At 50.0% G+C, this 18,105-nt stretch overlaps 1 protein-coding gene across 1 annotated transcript in view; it reads left to right on the top strand.

The window, feature by feature from the left end:
- Positions 1-18,105, top strand: part of LOC122381359 (papilin-like) — a 26,708-nt gene continuing 8,603 nt past the window's right edge. The window contains exons 1-31 of the mRNA XM_043365421.1: positions 1-152; positions 1,750-1,822; positions 2,151-2,326; positions 2,633-2,693; positions 2,816-2,898; positions 3,259-3,409; positions 3,729-3,852; positions 4,079-4,159; positions 4,412-4,584; positions 5,257-5,389; positions 5,599-5,722; positions 6,107-6,320; positions 6,581-6,760; positions 7,059-7,232; positions 7,552-7,743; positions 8,114-8,258; positions 8,445-8,527; positions 8,817-9,894; positions 10,142-10,314; positions 10,530-10,729; positions 10,882-11,019; positions 11,827-12,032; positions 13,454-13,678; positions 13,922-14,101; positions 14,699-14,875; positions 15,078-15,254; positions 15,617-15,793; positions 16,089-16,262; positions 16,410-16,616; positions 16,894-17,064; positions 17,241-17,453. Coding sequence (XP_043221356.1) covers positions 127-152; positions 1,750-1,822; positions 2,151-2,326; positions 2,633-2,693; positions 2,816-2,898; positions 3,259-3,409; positions 3,729-3,852; positions 4,079-4,159; positions 4,412-4,584; positions 5,257-5,389; positions 5,599-5,722; positions 6,107-6,320; positions 6,581-6,760; positions 7,059-7,232; positions 7,552-7,743; positions 8,114-8,258; positions 8,445-8,527; positions 8,817-9,894; positions 10,142-10,314; positions 10,530-10,729; positions 10,882-11,019; positions 11,827-12,032; positions 13,454-13,678; positions 13,922-14,101; positions 14,699-14,875; positions 15,078-15,254; positions 15,617-15,793; positions 16,089-16,262; positions 16,410-16,616; positions 16,894-17,064; positions 17,241-17,453 — 5,689 coding nt within the window. The 5' untranslated portion in view covers positions 1-126. The remainder of the gene's footprint in view (positions 153-1,749; positions 1,823-2,150; positions 2,327-2,632; positions 2,694-2,815; positions 2,899-3,258; positions 3,410-3,728; positions 3,853-4,078; positions 4,160-4,411; positions 4,585-5,256; positions 5,390-5,598; positions 5,723-6,106; positions 6,321-6,580; positions 6,761-7,058; positions 7,233-7,551; positions 7,744-8,113; positions 8,259-8,444; positions 8,528-8,816; positions 9,895-10,141; positions 10,315-10,529; positions 10,730-10,881; positions 11,020-11,826; positions 12,033-13,453; positions 13,679-13,921; positions 14,102-14,698; positions 14,876-15,077; positions 15,255-15,616; positions 15,794-16,088; positions 16,263-16,409; positions 16,617-16,893; positions 17,065-17,240; positions 17,454-18,105) is intronic.

Genomic DNA, 18,105 nt, shown 5'->3' on the forward strand with positions numbered 1-18,105 from the left:
GCAGTGACGGCAGCACCACGGAGAGACAGACAGTGTCGCAGACCGCTGGGCTGCCATGGAGGTGCTGAGTGGTTGAACTGGTGACCTGCTGAAGGGTGCATGTGAGGTGGTGCTGATCACGACGAGATGGAGCTTTGCAGTGGACCCGCCAGGTCAGTTCTGTGGTTTCTATGTACTTCGTGTGTTATTCTACTTCTACACTTGTTCGCGCCCCCTTTAGGCATGACGACGGCGAGACGCTCTTGGTCTTCTCTTTCCGATATCTGCTAATGTAACAACGAATAATGCCACCAAAATGATATTTCTATTACAGCTTTCCGAATGAAATTAACTCCACCACTGGATTCCTTATGACGAGTTGCGTTGGATAAATACCTGTTCTACACTACAAAAGCTAAAATTTGACTTTTTTTGACTTGACCCAGGCCCGACCTAACGACAACTTGATATAAACCGTCCCTTTATGTTCAAATGGCTCCAACAAATTAATTTTAAACGCAAAATTCGTAATGAACTCTACCAATATATTAATTATTATTTACAATATATTTTTTACATCATCATCCAACCTGTCATGGATACTCAACATCTACCAATATAATCATAGACCAGTATCGTTTGGTAGCAGAGGTAGCAAATGTGACCTTTTGCCACCTGACCTTTGTGGCCTGACCTGGTATATGAATGAATGAATGAATGAATGAATGAATGAATGAATGAATGAATGAATGAATGAATGAATGAATCAATGAATGAATGAATGAATGAATGAATGAATGAATGAATGAATGAATGAATCAATGAATGAATGAATGAATGAATGAATGGATGGATGGATGGATGGATGGATGGATGGATGGATGGATGGATGGATGGATGGATGGATGGATGGATGGATGGATGGATGGATGGATGGATAGATGGATGGATGGTTGGATAGATGGATGGATGGATGGATGGATGGATGGATGGTTGGATAGATGGATGGATAGATGAATGAATGGTCGTAAACTTTCGAATAGGTAATCATTATTTTCACATGCCCTCATAGAAATGATTTATTTGATGTCATACATTGCAAATAAAACCAAAAAAACTGTTTGAAATGCAAGGTTAGGAGAAAAGCTACATATTGCACATGTTCAACACCATGGCCAAGTGTCCAAAGCTATGGTAAGCGCTATCACAACGATCCTTGCGGGGCTCTGGCGGAAGTGACGCGGCGCAGACCGGAAGTGTCCAGCACTGCTGCGCCAGTGTCCGGCAGTCGGCCAGGCACCTTTCCGGCTGGGCTACCAGTGGATCATGCATGGTGCAGATTGACCCGGCTATCCTAGACAGTGGGGCTAGACGGATGGGACGGTCTGGGAGATCGGGAGCTTTGGCTTATCAACTGGCTCGATGGCCTAACGAAGGAACAATGGTACTTACATATTATATGGTATAGGTATACATATGTGTAGCAGGCAGCAGCAAATCGATGTTCGCATAAAGGTAAACAAGCAATTATCATTGTGTTACAAGTTGGTGCATAAAGCATTCCTAAAAATGTCTATTTTGACCGCTGCTCCCCTCTGGAGACCATAGGTATAATTCAGCTTTATGTCAAATCAGGCGGGAACACGAAAGATCCACAGCAAGCGATGCCCTTGATAAGTACATACAGCTATATCGTCTAATGCAATTGTCCGACAACTGTATGAAAATATATCAAACCGTAACCGGCTCGTTTGACCCTTCATCCGCTAGGTCTCTTCTCGTGCTTCTGATCCTGGTGCTGGAGCTTCAGCTGAGCACAAGTGCTTCTTTTGCTTTCAAACCGGTAAGTTGTGTTTATTACACTTTCCGAATTACACATATTTTCTTTGCATAGCGCAATAACATCGATGAAGGCATAACAAACATTACGATCACTTGGAATTTAGATGCGATTGATAACGCCACATAGATCGAAAAGTGCACCAACTGAACAGGTGGAAGCAGATAAAGTCCAAGACATTACAATTCTGTTATAAAGCTAAGAACTCGGTGATCCGCTGTAGAACAACACTGGATTCCTCCATTCTGTCAATATCACTCCGCATGTACACTAGCTGTCTCTGTCACATTCGCTATGTTACATCGGCCAACTATGTTCGTGTCGACTGTAGCGGCGGTGGGGCCTGCGCCGACTGCGGAGACCGCGCCGTCAGCGGCCCGTGGCCTTTGGCGAGGCAGACGCGTCGCGAGGCGCCGGCCCCTGGGGCAGTTGGGAGCCCGATGGGCCCTGCTCGCGCTCCTGTGGCGGCGGGGTCAGCCGGCAGGTCAGAACGTGTCAGCGGTTCAGGTCAGTGACATCGACTGGGAGGAGCGGTCAGGATTGGAGATGACAGTGAGTCTTAGTGTACAAATTTCCCCTAACTAGAAAGTGACAGAAGAAAATGTTCCGCTTATTGACATGTATAATGATCTGCCGATTAAATGCCTTTCGCATAGACTACTTCATATCGTAATACATTAGTCTATGCCTTTTGTTATTGATTCAACCGGTCATATATGGCTTATTGTCATTTTTTAGATTCTTGGTATCAAGAGATGCGATATTTTCCTATTTTGTTTTTGTTAAATCGACCGACCTACGCTTCGATTTCAGGCCGGACGGATCATCCGAGTGCTCCGGACCCGATGTCAAGTACCAGTCCTGTAACGTTCAGGTGAGGCAGCCCGCAGACAGCCGAGATTGACGGTCTGTATCGGCTAATCAATGCTATGTTTGCTATTCTGTAGGACTGTACACAGGAGTATTTAACATATGAATTTGTGTCACCGGTTGCAGGCGTGCCCAGCTGGAACGAAGGACTTCAGGGCAGAACAGTGTTCAGAATTCGACGATGTGCTCTTCGAAGGAAAATACTATAAGTAAAGTATCAAAGGGCCAATATAAGTCCAAAATTAAATAGCGTGATGTCATCGGATGGTGAAACATTAACTAAAGAAATTCATGCAGAAAGGTTGAAACTGATGCCCGATAATAATTATATCAGTAAGAGTCCATCCCGTCTAAATTCAACCACAAGTCACACTGCCGCTGATTCCTGTCACTAACATCAAAAGGTCCACGAAGACTTATCCAACGTAGGTATGGTGCCTGATTATCATAACTCACCATCTACACCATAGCGTTATTAAAGCCACACCGACAGATATTTGACTGTACCGGTAACAAATTAACTCGATTTCTGTCACACATGAGGGCTGACAGCTGACCGGTTGCGACAGGTGGGTGCCGTACACCAAGGCTGCGAATCCGTGCGAGCTCAACTGTCAGCCGCAAGGGGAACGGTTCTATTTCCGGCACCGAGCCAAGGTGGCGGACGGCACCAGATGTGGCGAGAATCAGCGCGACATCTGCGTCAACGGAGTCTGCAGGGTATGATAATGCTTTGTAATTTAGATGCCCGTGTCTTGCGGTACAGTCTATCGCCCAGGCTGTCATGTAATGACGAATGCGGTGCAGTCTGTCTCCCAGGCAGTCGTGACGTGCGGTACAGTTTACCTTACAGGCGTTGTGTCCCCCGGCACAGTCTATCTCCCAGGCAGTCGTGTCCTGCGGTACAGTCTATCTCACCGGCAGCCATGTCTTGCGGTACAGTCTATCTCCCTATTAGTCATGTGTTGTGGTACAGAGTCTACAGACCCACCTTCTCTCACTTCTGAGGAACCGGTGTGACCCTTCTGTTCCTCCCCAGCCGGCCGGGTGTGACCGCGTTCTGGGCTCTCTTCTGAGAGAGGACACATGCCGAGTGTGTGGTGGCGATGGCAGCACCTGCAACACCGTGGAGGGAACGCACGACTCCAACCAGCTAAAACAAGGTGGGTCATCACACCGTGAGGGAATGTAACTACGACTCCAACTAGTTGAGACGAGACTGGAACTGAGAGCCCAAGGCTCGATCTGCATCTGAAACGACCTGTTTCTGAGTCCCAGTTTTTTTTAGATTGATGGCTCCGATCTGGCCTGTGAGTGGCGGTGAGCTTTCTATTTCTGGACGGTAATTACAAGGATATCCTTATGTATAACACATCTATTATGCTGCAGGATATAATGACATCCTACTCATCCCTGCCGGGGCAACGAATATTCTCATCGAGGAGGTCCGAACGTCGAACAACTACCTAGGTAAGTGCGATGCGACGATAGAAATACTGTTTACATAGATAGGTACGTGAAAACCGACGTTTTGTGACTTCAAAAGAAAACAATCACGAAAACTTCAACAAATAATTCGTTTAACAAGATAGGGAGACAATCCCTTACGCTGGTCTCGCTGGTCTCTTATGTAAGAATGAGTAAAAGATGAAACAGCATGACATTTCCCGGACGAGATCAGACTGCTGACGGATAACGTACGCCGACTCCACATGTTGGCAGCGATGCGGAACATCTCCGGCCACTACTATCTGAACGGCGACTGGCGTGTGTCGCCTCCGTCTAGCCAGCAGTTCGCCGGCACCACCTTCCACTACGGCAGGAACAAGATCGGCTTCTTTGGGCCGGAGCAGCTGAGGGCCCTGGGACCAACCACCGAGCCGCTGTATCTGGTGGTGAGTGAACGCGAACCCTGCGACTATTTACCGAGTCTAGTGTTGAACGTTACATGATGATCAATTCATCCGTGAAAAATGTTTTATCTTGCTTACAAGAAAAATAAAACTTTCCCAGATGTTGAAATTACATTGGTCGCATCTATCATTGTATATGTATTCTTGTTATATATAGGTATCTAACGTGCGTAAATAACCTTGCTCACGCTGTGTGTGTTAGAGTAGCAATATCATGAATGAAAGTATAGTCTAGTGGTGAAGCTTCCGATATACCAGAAGAACACCGGCTTTTTGATCGAGGATCAGCATCAGAGTAACAGAGTTTTAAGTCATAAACACATCAATCATCCAGCGTCTTAAACACATGAACGTGTGGTTTAAACACTGGCCTATCGAGTCATCAGACTGCTCTATCACAGCTATTGTTGATAGAGAGCACTTCATCAGGCGCGGTTAAATCGCCCAAAAATCAGAAAGTGAGACGTGGTCGGGCCTTTGGTGGCGGCAAACAAGCGCGATTTTTACAGTGCTCTTCAAATTTCTTCCTTTTCTCCGAGAACTCGTAAGTAGTTCGAAGACTGACTTCTTGCGGCAACACTTTTCGCTAAAATGTGTTTTTATGTCTCCACTATTGCACAACTATTGGCTTCCTTGTTTCCTTGTTTCCCTCAGCTGCTGTACCAGGACACCAATCCCGGGATCCAGTACCGGTACGGTATGCCCAAGACGGTATCTGAGCCGAGCAGGGAGGACTACCGATGGCAGCCCGGCGACTGGTCCGACTGTTCGGCAGAATGCGGCACCGGTAGGGAGCGAAACTCACTGGGATGTCAGTAAACACTAGATGGCTGGCGCTCGGGATGATAGATTTGAGCGGAGGAGCTTTTTAATGCTCGCTATTATTGCATATTCATGTCGTTCGCATCCGTCAAATAATTGTAGTGGTCTGATAGTAATGACTTAGGTATCCATTACCGCAGACAAGATAATAAATATAACTGCTTTCCTCGTCAGGCGATCGCCAGAGGAAACTGACCTGTGTCGGCGAGGATGGCCAGGAGGTCTCTGACGACCTCTGCGATCCAAAGGAGAAACCTGAACAGTCAGAGGCCTGCAACGAGCAGCCATGTCCGGCAAGGTACGTTTCTCAGACTTACGGTTTTAATTGCTGTTTCGAGCCAGGGAAGTCATAGCTCTAGCATATGTACCGTTTTAAAAAGAACAAACGTTCTTGCAGAAGACCTTCGCTCGCTCTCGGTCAGAGCTGGGTGTGTTATATTGCAATTATTTATGTGATGCTTTTCTTCACTAACGTCATTGCCATCGTCCTTTTCCTCTTTTTCTCTTTTTCTTTCTTTCCTTTCTTTCTCCTTCTCTCTCTCTCTCTCTCTCTCTCTCTCTCTCTCTCTCTCTCTCTCTCTCTCTCTCTCTCTCTCTCTCTCTCTCTCTCTCTCTCTCTCTCTCTCTCTCTCTCTCTCTCTCTCTCTCTCTCTCTCTCTCTCTCTCTCTCTGTCTTCCTCAGCTGGCGGGTTGGTAACTGGAGCAAGTGCTGGGCCGACTGCGGTCAGGAGGGCGTCCAGACTCGGCCGGTGACCTGTCAGCAGAGGATCACCGCTCAGGTGAACGCCTCTGTGGCCGATGAGCTGTGTGAGGAGACCGGTGCGGAGAGGCCGGAGGAAGTGCGCCCCTGCGCCGCCGGACCCTGCGCGGCCTACCACGTCGGCGATTGGTCACCGGTGAGTACGGCAGTGCCCGGAGGGATTAGGAGGGACGTCGAGTCTAGACTTAGTCGTTTTATTTGTTATCGTGGCGACCATTACTGCTTTATTTACCGGTCACCATGAACAGCATAAATAAAATCTACGCTTGACTTGGTTAACCCAAGCAAACCCCATAAGCATCGCTGCCCCCATTCAACCACTTTACCCAGTTGACATCAGGCTCCATCTGACTCATCTGTCCCCCTCTGCCCTCCCCCCCCCCCCCCGCTCGCTAGTGCGACGTTCTGTGCGGGGACGGTCAGCGGACTCGGCAGGTGGTGTGTCACCGTCAGACCAGTCTCACCACTGAGCTCCTGGCCGACAGCGAGTGTGAGGAGCCGCCACCCAATGCCACCAAACCCTGCAGCCGACGCCCCTGCGAGGGAGTCGACTGGGTCACCACGGAGTGGAGCGGGGTACGTCAGCTGGGGGAGGAGAGGAGAAGGGCTTGGGTGCTCAATGTCTTTAGAAGGATAAAGTTAACCAGTTCGAAAACATAAATCCGTCTGTAAGTCATAAAACTTATGCTCTCTGAGGCATCGGAGCCCGAATACTTAGTAGAAAGGCTTATCGTGCCGTTCTATGTTAGCCACTGATAAGATTTTGTTTTATTTCAGCTTAGGTCTTGTAGAATTGCGTTTATTTGGTCTCCATTATACACTCCCATCATAAGTAAACTTTTCTGACAGAAGTTTGAGCTTCTTTAATTCGCAGTGCTCGGGAGTGTGCGGCCTGACTGTTCAGACTCGCGGTGTCCACTGCGCCAACGACGAGGGACACCGGTTTGACGACACGTTCTGCCAGTCGTCCCGACGTCCGGCGTCCAACCAGAGCTGCAGCGGGGCGCCCAGCTGCGCGTTCCGCTGGTACGCCACCGAGTGGACGGAGGTGCGTACAGATCGAGCTTACATAGATTGCAGGTGAACCGTGAGAAGTGATGAGGAAACACTCCAGGACGATGTCGAGTTGTGGAGTGCTATTTTGGGTTAAAATTGACAAGCTCTTTTTGTTCGCATTTACTTAATACACCTTCCGCTGTTTTAGTGGCTGCTCATCTATGAAACAAGAACATATTCAGCGCTACATTGGGTAGTTTTCGATATTCATCACCTTATTTCCAATCGCTTTCCATGGATGAAGGAGAACCTTTCATCTTTCATCATGGTTCTTTCATCCATGGCTTCTTCCTGGCCCGTGTTCCCTCCAGTGCTCGGTCGACTGCGGGCCCGGGCTGCAGAGCCGCGATGTCTTCTGCGGCGCCCTGGACGAGCAGAAACGCGTCACTACTGTCGATGACTCTAACTGTGACCCAGCCAAGCGGTACGAGGCGACTCGCGCCTGCGAGGAAGCCACTCCGCCGCCGTGCCCGGCCACCTGGCACTCGTCACCATGGGGACCGGTGAGTGCTCATTAGCGGTCACTTAGAGTCAGTGAATTCCGATCGGCGGTCAGTGACTGTGACTATTTTGGACCGGTAAGTGCAGCGGTCTTTGCCGGTCGGCGGCCACTGAGTCGCAGTGCGGACCATGGGATCTGTGCCGATCGGCAGCCGTTTTCGCCTTGATATGAATCGGGTCTGTGAAAAGACCATAACGATAGCGTTATGTTACAGCATGAATAGATAGAAATATTCTATAATATGACTCTTAGTCACTTTAATTCTTTCCATAAAAGTACATAAAGTAAATAAACAATAACTATGCATGAAATTTGCTCAATAATAAGTCATCTGGCTTGACGCCCGGTTTAAAGCTTCGTTTGCTCCTCAGTGCTCGGCCTCGTGTGAGAAGGGCTCTCAGACGAGAAAGGTGTTCTGTTCGGACGGCACCGGTCGGGTGCCGCTGGACCGGTGTGACGGAAAGACAATCCCGTATACTCTGCGGGACTGCAACGACATCTCCTGTGCCGACGCAGGTCAGTGGCCACACATCAGCTTAGTTTGACCGAACCGTGCGTAGCATTTTGAGAATCTACATCATTTGCGATAGAAAATTGCGTTTACACTTTTCAGCGTTCAGATAGCACCTCCGTAGCACGCATTTTTCGTCAATTTTCGATAGATCGACATTGTGCTTGACATGCTGACGTGTGTTTTGGCAGAGCTTCTCAAGCAACTGGAGGTGGCCACGCAATCATACATTCCTGGCTCTGCTGAAGACGACTGCTTGGTGGACTATGATTATGTAAGAAACACATTGTAAACGAAACGTCGGAAAGTTGCTGCAAAATCACTGTAAAAAAGAAAAGTTACATCTTTTTAGCCTTATATCCGCTTTCTTTCAGTTTGCTTATTCAAATGCAGAACAATTTACTATTGCATGATGCAAATCATGACTAATTATACAAGTCTCCGATATGTAAGGGCTTGAGTAAAATTACATGATTAACATATAACTAGTCGCACTCGTGCTCTATTGTACAATGATCAGCATCTCAACAATCTAAGAACCTATTATTATTTGTTCTCCACAGGAGGAACCGGTGTGGGAAGGCAGTGGCAGCGGAGAAGGAGAACCCACAGAATACCGGCCACCTCAGGCATCCTTCGACGACCTGCTAGCACTCGCTTTCGACTCCATCACTGACGAGGAGGTCGGAGACGCCAGCGGCGCTGAGACGGAGACAGAGGAGACCTCAGGAGATGACCAGCTTCCTGCAGAGGGGTCTACAGAAGGCGGAGACGATGATAACTCTGGAGATGTCTCCGGCGAAGGAGAGATGTTGTCAGAGACGGAGGAACCCACCACAGAGCCGCCTGATCCAAACCGAGGAGACCAGGCGCCGACGCGGAGACGGAGAAGGCGGAGACAAGTGGGTATTGGAGACGATCTCACAGGAATGTCAGACCCCACCGACCTTCTGGACGCACTTGATAGTCTGGGAACAGGTGATTATGGAGAGTATGACCTTCCTGACGATTACTTCAGCAGTCTGGGAGATGGAGGTTTGGCAGGGTCTAGCTTGGAAGACAACGGTGCAATAGTAAGCAGTTCCGAAGACCCTGCATTAGTAGATGAGAAATCCACGAGTAAGCCAGAAGGAAGTTCTACAGTTGGAGACGTTGATGTGAGCAACACAACCTCAAAAGCTGCCAAGACTGAAAATTCAGCCGACGGAGTCAGTTCCACAGACGATTCGCGTTTAGAAAACACAATAACGGAAAGTTCGAACTTTGGAAACGAGACAGACAGTAACGCTCCGTCAGAAGATGCTGGGCCGGGAACTTCAACTTTGAGTGATGACGGACTCGGAATCGGAACATCTGAAAATGATACATTGGAGGATGCTAGTTCGTACGATGCTGATTCAGGGGTTAGCTCGGAAAATGCCACCACTGAAGCACAAGACTCGGCACTGGGAGAGACGGGTCTGAATGTCACCGTTCCCGATGAACTATCTCCGACAAACACAACAGCACCGTCGGACACGGGGACCCGACCTCCAGTCGGGACTGTGGACCCCACTCAGCCAGACTGGCTGGACGCCCTGAATGGTGGACTGGGCGCCGGGCGCCTGTATGACGATTATCCGGGAGGTGCAGACTTTGAGGGTAAGTGCAAAAACTTCGAATCAGAGAATGACCTCCCTCAACTTACAACTAGGGCTGGAAAACAGAACCACTAGAGAGACGTGGTCTAATTCACGAGCATTATCCATATTATGTATAGTTTAGAAGGATAAATATATGTAGTTCACTAAAATGGACAAGCAACTAGCCAGACGTAGCTAGAAATATGCATAACCTATAACTATGATGCATGACCAGCGCCTAAATCAACACGCTGCCCCTCCATCAGACCTGTTTCCGGAGACTGGGCTCTCGGACGGCTCGGGGGCCGGACCGGCGGCGGTCGGTCGCAGGAAGTGTCGTCAGCGCCCGGCGCGGCTGCTCTGCGGCCCCAGCACATTTGGCTGCTGTCCCGACGGGCTGACCGCCGCGGCCGGGCCGTTCCTCCAGGACTGTCCGCAGGTCGGTTATGGTTTGCTTTTTTATTTTATTCTATATATGCTTTAATTTTTGTTCCTTTTGCTCTTTTAATTAAGGACAATATGTTACGGATGGTTCATATCTTTCAGCTGTATGCATACTAAACGTATATATTTAGTTTGGTATTTACGATGGCCATTAAGTTATATAGATAGAGAGCTTGAGCGGAGCCACCAAGTCATTCTCTCCGCCGTCAGGTGGAGTCGTGCCAGCGGACGCGTTTCGGCTGCTGTCCAGACCGATTTACCCCGGCCGGTACCGAGGACCTCTCTGACTGCGAGCCGGCGCCGCGCTGCGGCCTCTCGCTGTTCGGCTGCTGTCCCGATAACTTCACCTCCAGGGAGGACGGCGAGGGCACCAACTGCCCACCGGCCGGGCCGAACTGCCTCGTCTCCAGGTCGGCAGCTAAACTAGGGAATGGCTGGGAGATAATTAATTAGCATATTTTACCTTATAATTAGCTAGTCAAACGTTTATTAAGGCTTACCACAATGTAAATGCTAAACATATATACTACCATCAGAATGGCTCATTGACGTCGTCCCCCAGGTTCGGCTGTTGTTCTGACGGTGAGACTGAAGCCCAGGGACCGCTGGAAGAGGGCTGTCCGCGACTGCGACCCACTCCGCCGCCCTCACTGGACGCCGGCCAGGAGAATGTCACCGCCGTCAACTGCACTGAGACCGAGTAAGGAAAACTGACGTTGTTGTGTCCAGATGATAGGGAAATTCTTTAACTTCGTCTGTAGTGTTTCTCAGATCCCACTGGTGACTGGAGTTTAGCTTTGATACTCAATAACATCAGAATGCATGCTATATTGTGCCCCGATCCTTGCTGGTGTGAAATACACAGGGATCACATCATCTCGCTAGATAGGCTGCCCCGGACAAGACTGTCTGTGAGATATAAGACTGTGTGAGATACAAGTCGACTGCCTGTGTAGCCTGTAACGCACGACACGACTGCCTGAAAGCGAGACTGTACCGCAGAACACGACAGCCTGTGAGATAGACTGTACCGCACGACACGATTGCCTGTGGGCTAAACTGCACCGCAGGACTCGACTGCCAGGGGGATAGACTGTACCGCAAGACACGACAGCCTGTAAGATAGGCTGCACCGCATGACACGACTGCCTGGTTGATAGACTGTACCGCAATACAAGGCGCCTGAGAGCTAGACTGTACCGCAATACACGACTGCCTGGGAGCTAGACTGTACCGCAGAACATGCGTTCCTGTATGACAGCTTGATGACAGCCTTCATCGCGACATTTAACCTCCGGAAGATTTGATGTGCTTTAGCTAAGTGCTCCTCTCTCTCTCTCTCTCTCTCTCTCTCTCTCTCTCTCTCTCTCTCTCTCTCTCTCTCTCTCTCTCTCTCTCTCTCTCTCTCTCTCTTTTTCTCTCCTCTCTCTCTACCTCCCTCCCTCTCTCTCTCTCTCTCTCTCTCTCTCTCTCTCTCTCTCCCTCCCTCCCTCCCTCCCGCCCCCAGACACGGCTGCTGCTCAGACGGTGTGTCGGTCGCCGAGGGTCCAGATGAGCTCGGGTGTCCACCCGCCTGCGCCGCCTCTACCTTCGGCTGCTGTGAGGGCACTGACCTGCCGGCGCACGGGCCCGACCAGCAGGGCTGCTGCATCAACGCCCAGTTTGGCTGCTGTCCGGACAATGTCAGCCCGGCCATTGGACCCAACCTGGACGGTGTGTATCTGCACGACATCCGCCTTCACGAAGCGTCCTGTGCTTTGATCTGCATGTCATTTTTTTTTTAATTCGAGCATGGTTTACAGCTCCGCGAAAGAAATGCACTTATTATAGTCATACCTTTTATCGTTTTGAGTTTCATTATTCTGTTCATTTATAATATGCAGATGCGATATTTAACCCGCGCACCGACGGGGGTCTGCGCCAACTTCGTACCGACGGGGGGGGGGGCGGATGACCGCCCCCCTGAGATCTCGAGAACGAAGCAAGATAGCGACAAGCGGTAAACGGCATCGGATACGCACGGACAAGGTCTACGATTTTTACAAAGGTCATTTTCAGGTCAGGTCAATGATGACGTCACAGGGGTCAAAAAAGTCAAAATGGCGGTGCTAGATATGGGGAGAGTTTTTCTCGAATAACTTTCGAACTAGTCAAGATAGGAACAAACTAAGGGCACCATCGTGATCCTCTCGTCAATGCGCATCGAATGAAATATATGTTGACCTCGAAAGGTCAAGGTCAAAGGTTGACCTCAGGTCACGTGACCTCGAGGTCGTCATGTATATCATTCGATGCGTCTTGACGAGCTGAACACAATGAGACCATCCGCGCGGCTGTATCTTGTTCCTGTACGGAGTTATTGGCAAAAAACCGCTGGTGACCTTTGATGACTTCACATGATCTTACAGCTGCCCAACAGCAAAACAGACCTCAAGGTAGTGAAGGTTGATCGTATACGAAGTCATGTATGGTATATGGGGCCATTCCGACCCGTTTTAGTGGTAAAAACAGGGAGGTGATTTTTCCCCCATTGACTTATAATGGGGAGGTCGCGAAATTGACCTGACCTTAGGTCACCGATATCAAAATTCCGAGATAAACGAATTGTAGCTACTAATGATCTTATAACATCCTGCGACTTTCAAAGGCCTCCAACATCTACTGTAGCTCTGGCACGGTGACAAAGTTGCAAAAAAGTGACTTGAGGTTGGGTCATTCAAAGTGTCCTGGTGACCTGACCTTAAAAGTTAGGAGGTTCAAACTTGCACACCATGTGAAAAATTAATGAGAGAATAGTCGTACCAAATTTCGCGGCGCTACGCGCCGCGGTTTTCCCGCTATCCGCGAAAAACCTCAGGGGAGCGGATATCCACCCCCGTCGGTGCGCGTGTTAAAACGCATGTTTTCACTCACTATGACTTCAATAAATAGAACAGCAATTCCAGTAACTTCACGCATTGGGAAGGATGTGGCTGGGAGTGCCGAACACTTTATTTTTCCCGTCGCTCACCAGGCCAGCTTTGACCGACCAGCTTCATGAATTCCATCGAAGATGGATGTGGTGTGTGCCTGCAAGTACTGTTCCCTTCCCGCTGAAGATCGGCTTTGAGCAGTGTGTCTCCCCTCTGTGACAGGCTGCGGCTGCGAGTACTCTGTCTACGGCTGCTGTCCCGATGACGTCACGCTGGCCCGCGGGGCCGCGCTGGAGGGCTGCGGCTGTCAGTACACGGAACACGGCTGCTGCCCCGACCAGTACACGCCGGCAGCCGGAGCGGACAGCTTTGGCTGCGGCTGCCACACGTTCCCCTACGGCTGCTGTGAGGACGGCGTAACACCGGCACAGGGACCCAGTCAGGAAGGTAAGGCAAACTTGTGGGATCTTTTCTACGTAAAAAGGCAGATAAGATTCCAGATTCAATGCACTAGCGATAAATGTGAAGCTTGTTTCGTTGCCACAGATCGCCGGCCATAAGTGAATAGGTTAATAGTTTATTGCATACAAGGGTGTCAGTCGTATCTTACGCTCTTTTAGGAAATCATCTGCACGTATCATGCGCTCGGTAAGGCCATACAATCTACCGTTGACTTCCACTGGCCTGTAGGCTGCAGCTGCAACGACTACGTGTTCGGCTGCTGCGCCGACGGCCGGACGCGGGCCTCAGGAGCCAATCAGACCGGGTGCGGCTGTGAGACCAGCGAGCACGGCTGCTGTCCGGATGGTGTCATTGCCGCCGCCGGACCCGACTTCCAGGACTGCGAGGAGCGCCCCGTCCCACTCGGAGGTCAGTAATATGTAGACTGCACCGCACGGCACGGTGACTGGGAGATAGACTGTAACGCACGACACGGCCGCCTGGGAGATGGACTGTACTGCACTACTCGACTCCCTGCGAGGTAGACTGTATCGCACGACACGACTGCCTGGGAGATAGACTGTACCGCAGGACACGGCGCCTGTGAGATAGACTGTACCGCAGGACACGGCGCCTTTGAGATAGACTGTACCGCAGGACACGACTGCCTGAGAGATAGACTGTACCGCAGGACACGGCGCCTGTGAGATAGACTGTAACCGCAGGACACGACTGCCTGTGAGATAGACTGTACAGCAGGACACGACTGTTTGTGAGATAGACTGTACCGCAGGGCACGACGCCTGTGAGATAGACTGTACCGCAGGACTGTGCCATTCGGTGGCTGCCCATGGCGGAGGAGACCATTTCACTCAAAATTTCAGTAAACTGCATGCTTCCTCAGTCGGACGGAGATTGGGTCGAATTCACCACACGCCTCATTGAAATTTCAATGTCTTCGTCACAGTTCCCACTCCATTCTGCCGCCTCGATTTCTGTCACAGCCCTTTCACGGAATCCCTCCAGAGATGTGCAGTCTGCCGAAGCAGCGAGGGCCTTGTCGCAACTTCACCGTGCACTGGTTCTTTGATATGGAGTACGGCGGCTGCTCCCGCTTCTGGTACGGCGGCTGCGACGGCAACATCAACAGCTTCGACACAGAGGAGGACTGCAAGGCGACCTGTGTTCAGCCCCAGGGCAGGAGTGAGTGATGTGACAGCGGCTGGTGCTGGGAGATGCCGACTATCAAAAACATTGCATATGATCGTCATTGGATAACCTTTTTTATTTTAGTGAAGTGAATATAAGTGCAACGTTCCGTCATATACGAATATACGAAAGTGACGTTCCCTCAACTCTCCTATCGATACGATGTTCAGTTTACATTCCGAATCTGTTACCACAGAGGCCTGCGAGCTACCAGTCGTTCGTGGCCCGTGTGAGGGTGACTACCCCTCGTGGGTGTACCGGACCGAGTCAGAACGCTGTGAGCCCCTCTCCTACGGCGGCTGTCTAGGAAACAACAACAGATTCGAGAGCCTTCAGCAGTGCCAGGAGCGCTGCGTCGAACCGGATATTCTCGGTAGGTTTGAGCGTGGACGCGCTGAGGTTTGTATTGACAACAAATGTGATGAACAAAAGTGTTTTTTTTTTTTGCTAGTGTTGATATGCTAGAATTTTACATTGAATCAATGTGTTTTATGCAATAGGCCATTAATATTGAGGACAAGTGTGCAATTTCATCTAGAATGGTTTATTTGCGCTAATATCAATTTAACTCGTGTCGCCTATAAATACCCCCGCTATTTCCGCAAACTCATATAATCTGGAATTGAAAAGTGAGCACTGTAAAATTTATAAGAGAATCCTGTACTGGGCCTCGCATCGCATCACTCATCAGTGAATTGTGCAGACCCCGAGTGACCTGTGACCGCGTCCCTGCAGACCCGTGTCGCCAGGAAGTGAAGCCAGGACCCTGCCGTGGCTCCTTCCCACGATGGGCATTCGACGCAGCCAGTGCTACCTGCATTCAGTTCAGCTATGGCGGCTGCCAGACGAATCTGAACAACTTCATGACTGAACAGGAGTGTCTGCACCGCTGTACCAGACCGGGAGGCAAAGGTAAGTCACCGATGTATCGACGAGACATTCTGGTGCGTCTCTTAGAGAAGAGATCGCTATTGTCAGGGAGGGCATTTCAAAATTTGATGATATGCTGCTGTCAGAGGCTTCACTCATTTCAACAAGTGCTGATTTACTGTCGAAATGACCTTTTTTGTCGCAGCTTGTACAAAAATAAAATGAAAAACAATATCCTCAAAACCTTTTAAGCTTAACAGAATAAAAAACAAATCGCAGTGATGTACCGCCGACGTAACAATACGAGCTAATCCACCCGGTCCGATATCAATCACAGGTGTCTGCTCTCTGCCGCGTGTGGAGGGCTCCTGCGAGGACCTGCTGCCGCGCTGGTACTTCGACTACGGCTCCAGCCGGTGTTCTCCGTTCTACTACACTGGCTGTGATGGCAACGTCAACAACTTTGTCACGGAGTCCGAGTGCCAGGCCGCCTGTCCCGAGCAACTGTACGGTAAGTGAGCGCAGCAAGAATGCATTTGGGCCTGCTTGTTGAAAGGATTAACAAAATATATGATTTAAAACACAATGAATATACATTATGGTTGAGTCATTTATTTGCTGATTACGTCACCTCTACTGTTTTCTTTTTTCCTTGCAGCGGCCGAGGCGTGTGCAGACGAACTGGACGTGGGCCCGTGCACCAACTTCACCACCCAGTTCTGGTACAGCACCGCCGAGCGGCAGTGTCAGCCCTTCCAGTACGGCGGCTGCGGCGGCAACCGGAACCGCTTCGGCAGTCTGGCCGAGTGTCAGCAACGCTGCGAGGCGAGCAGCGACCGAGTGGACGCCGTCGCCTTCCAGACAGGTCAGACTGGGACGAGTGGTCACATTCCCAGTAGATCTTCTGGGCCGAATGGTCACTATTCAGACAGGCCAGAGTGTCAGACTGCAGGGTCGAATATCGCTATTCAGAAGGTCAGACTGTTGCTGGTCCGAATGGTCACGGTGTTTCTCAGTCCAATGCAGCTCGTGAACATCCGTGCCGATGTTTTATGTTATTCACTCTCCTCTGTACAAGACTGACCTCTTGGCTCTTACCCAATACCCATTCAGCTATCTGGACGCCTTGTTGAACGTTTCAGAGTGGTGTGAGCTGGAGGCCGACGCCGGTACCTGTAACGGAACTGAAGAGCGATGGTATTACGACACTACTACGGGCCGCTGTGCACAGATGGTCTACTCCGGATGCGGCGGCAACGGCAACCTCTTCACCAGCCAGCAGCAGTGCGAGAGACAGTGCGGCGCCACACATGGTCAGTGCAGAGCAACGACTCATTTTTAACACTTCTTCACAAAGCTAGATTTACTTCTTCATATTTCATCCTGATTATATCAGTAACATGTTTGCCGACGACTCATGTGCTTATTCTTATTGATTTGGTTCAAATTCTTTGAATGAACGAATTTCTTCTGGCCCTTTTGCCCTCAGACGTATGCTCCCTGCCGCGGGTGGTCGGCCCCTGCTCTGGCTCCCTCGTGCAGTTCTACTACGACTCCCGGCTCCGGCGCTGCCTCGAGTTCGACTACAGCGGTTGCCAGGGCAACGCTAACCGGTTCAACACGCTGGCGGCCTGTGAGGTGCGCTGTGGGGCCGACTCAGAGGTCACTGGGTCACCGCCGACCACCGTCGCCCCGGTCACAGGTGAGGGGTCGGCCCCAAGGGTCTTACAGAGGTTACGGAGAGGCATAGACATTGAACAGGTTATGTGCAAGTCAGAGACAGGTCACGAAGAGTGCATGAAAAGTTCACAGAGAGGTCATAGGACTTACCGATCGATTTCGTTCAAGGATAGGTCAAGGATATGTCAAGGAGAGGTTACGATGACGGAGACAACGAGAACGACGTACTATAAAAGGCGGTGTTTGACAATGGGAGGTGGGCATTAGAACTGCTGAATACTTGGCAAATCAAGTTTACAGATCAGGTGTCGGGCGGTGGATCGGATTTCGGCTCAGATAACCAGTGACTAATCTATCTTTCTTTAGACTGGCGTCATGGTCAACCGGTGTGCATTGTTCGCAACAATGATATTTCATCGAATTTATCCGGCATGGGGATAGTAACCCGACCTGTAGCGATTTTAGCTTCCCTTTTGAGGAGAAGGTGATTGATACGGTCTCTGAACCTTTGAATATTCCTTCTTTCGAAAGACTTTACATCTGAACAATGGGCGCCATTTTGCTTTTGCCATTTGGTAATTTAAATGAACAAGTTAAGCCAGACAATAATATTGTATTTCCAATGCCTCATTTTCCATAAAAGTCTAGTCAAGCTTGCTCATAAGGTTACGTTG

The sequence above is a fragment of the Amphibalanus amphitrite genome, unplaced genomic scaffold (genome assembly GCF_019059575.1).
Source record: "Amphibalanus amphitrite isolate SeventyFive unplaced genomic scaffold, NRLGWU_Aamphi_draft 000119F_arrow, whole genome shotgun sequence".
NCBI classification, from domain to species: Eukaryota; Metazoa; Arthropoda; class Thecostraca; order Balanomorpha; family Balanidae; genus Amphibalanus; species Amphibalanus amphitrite.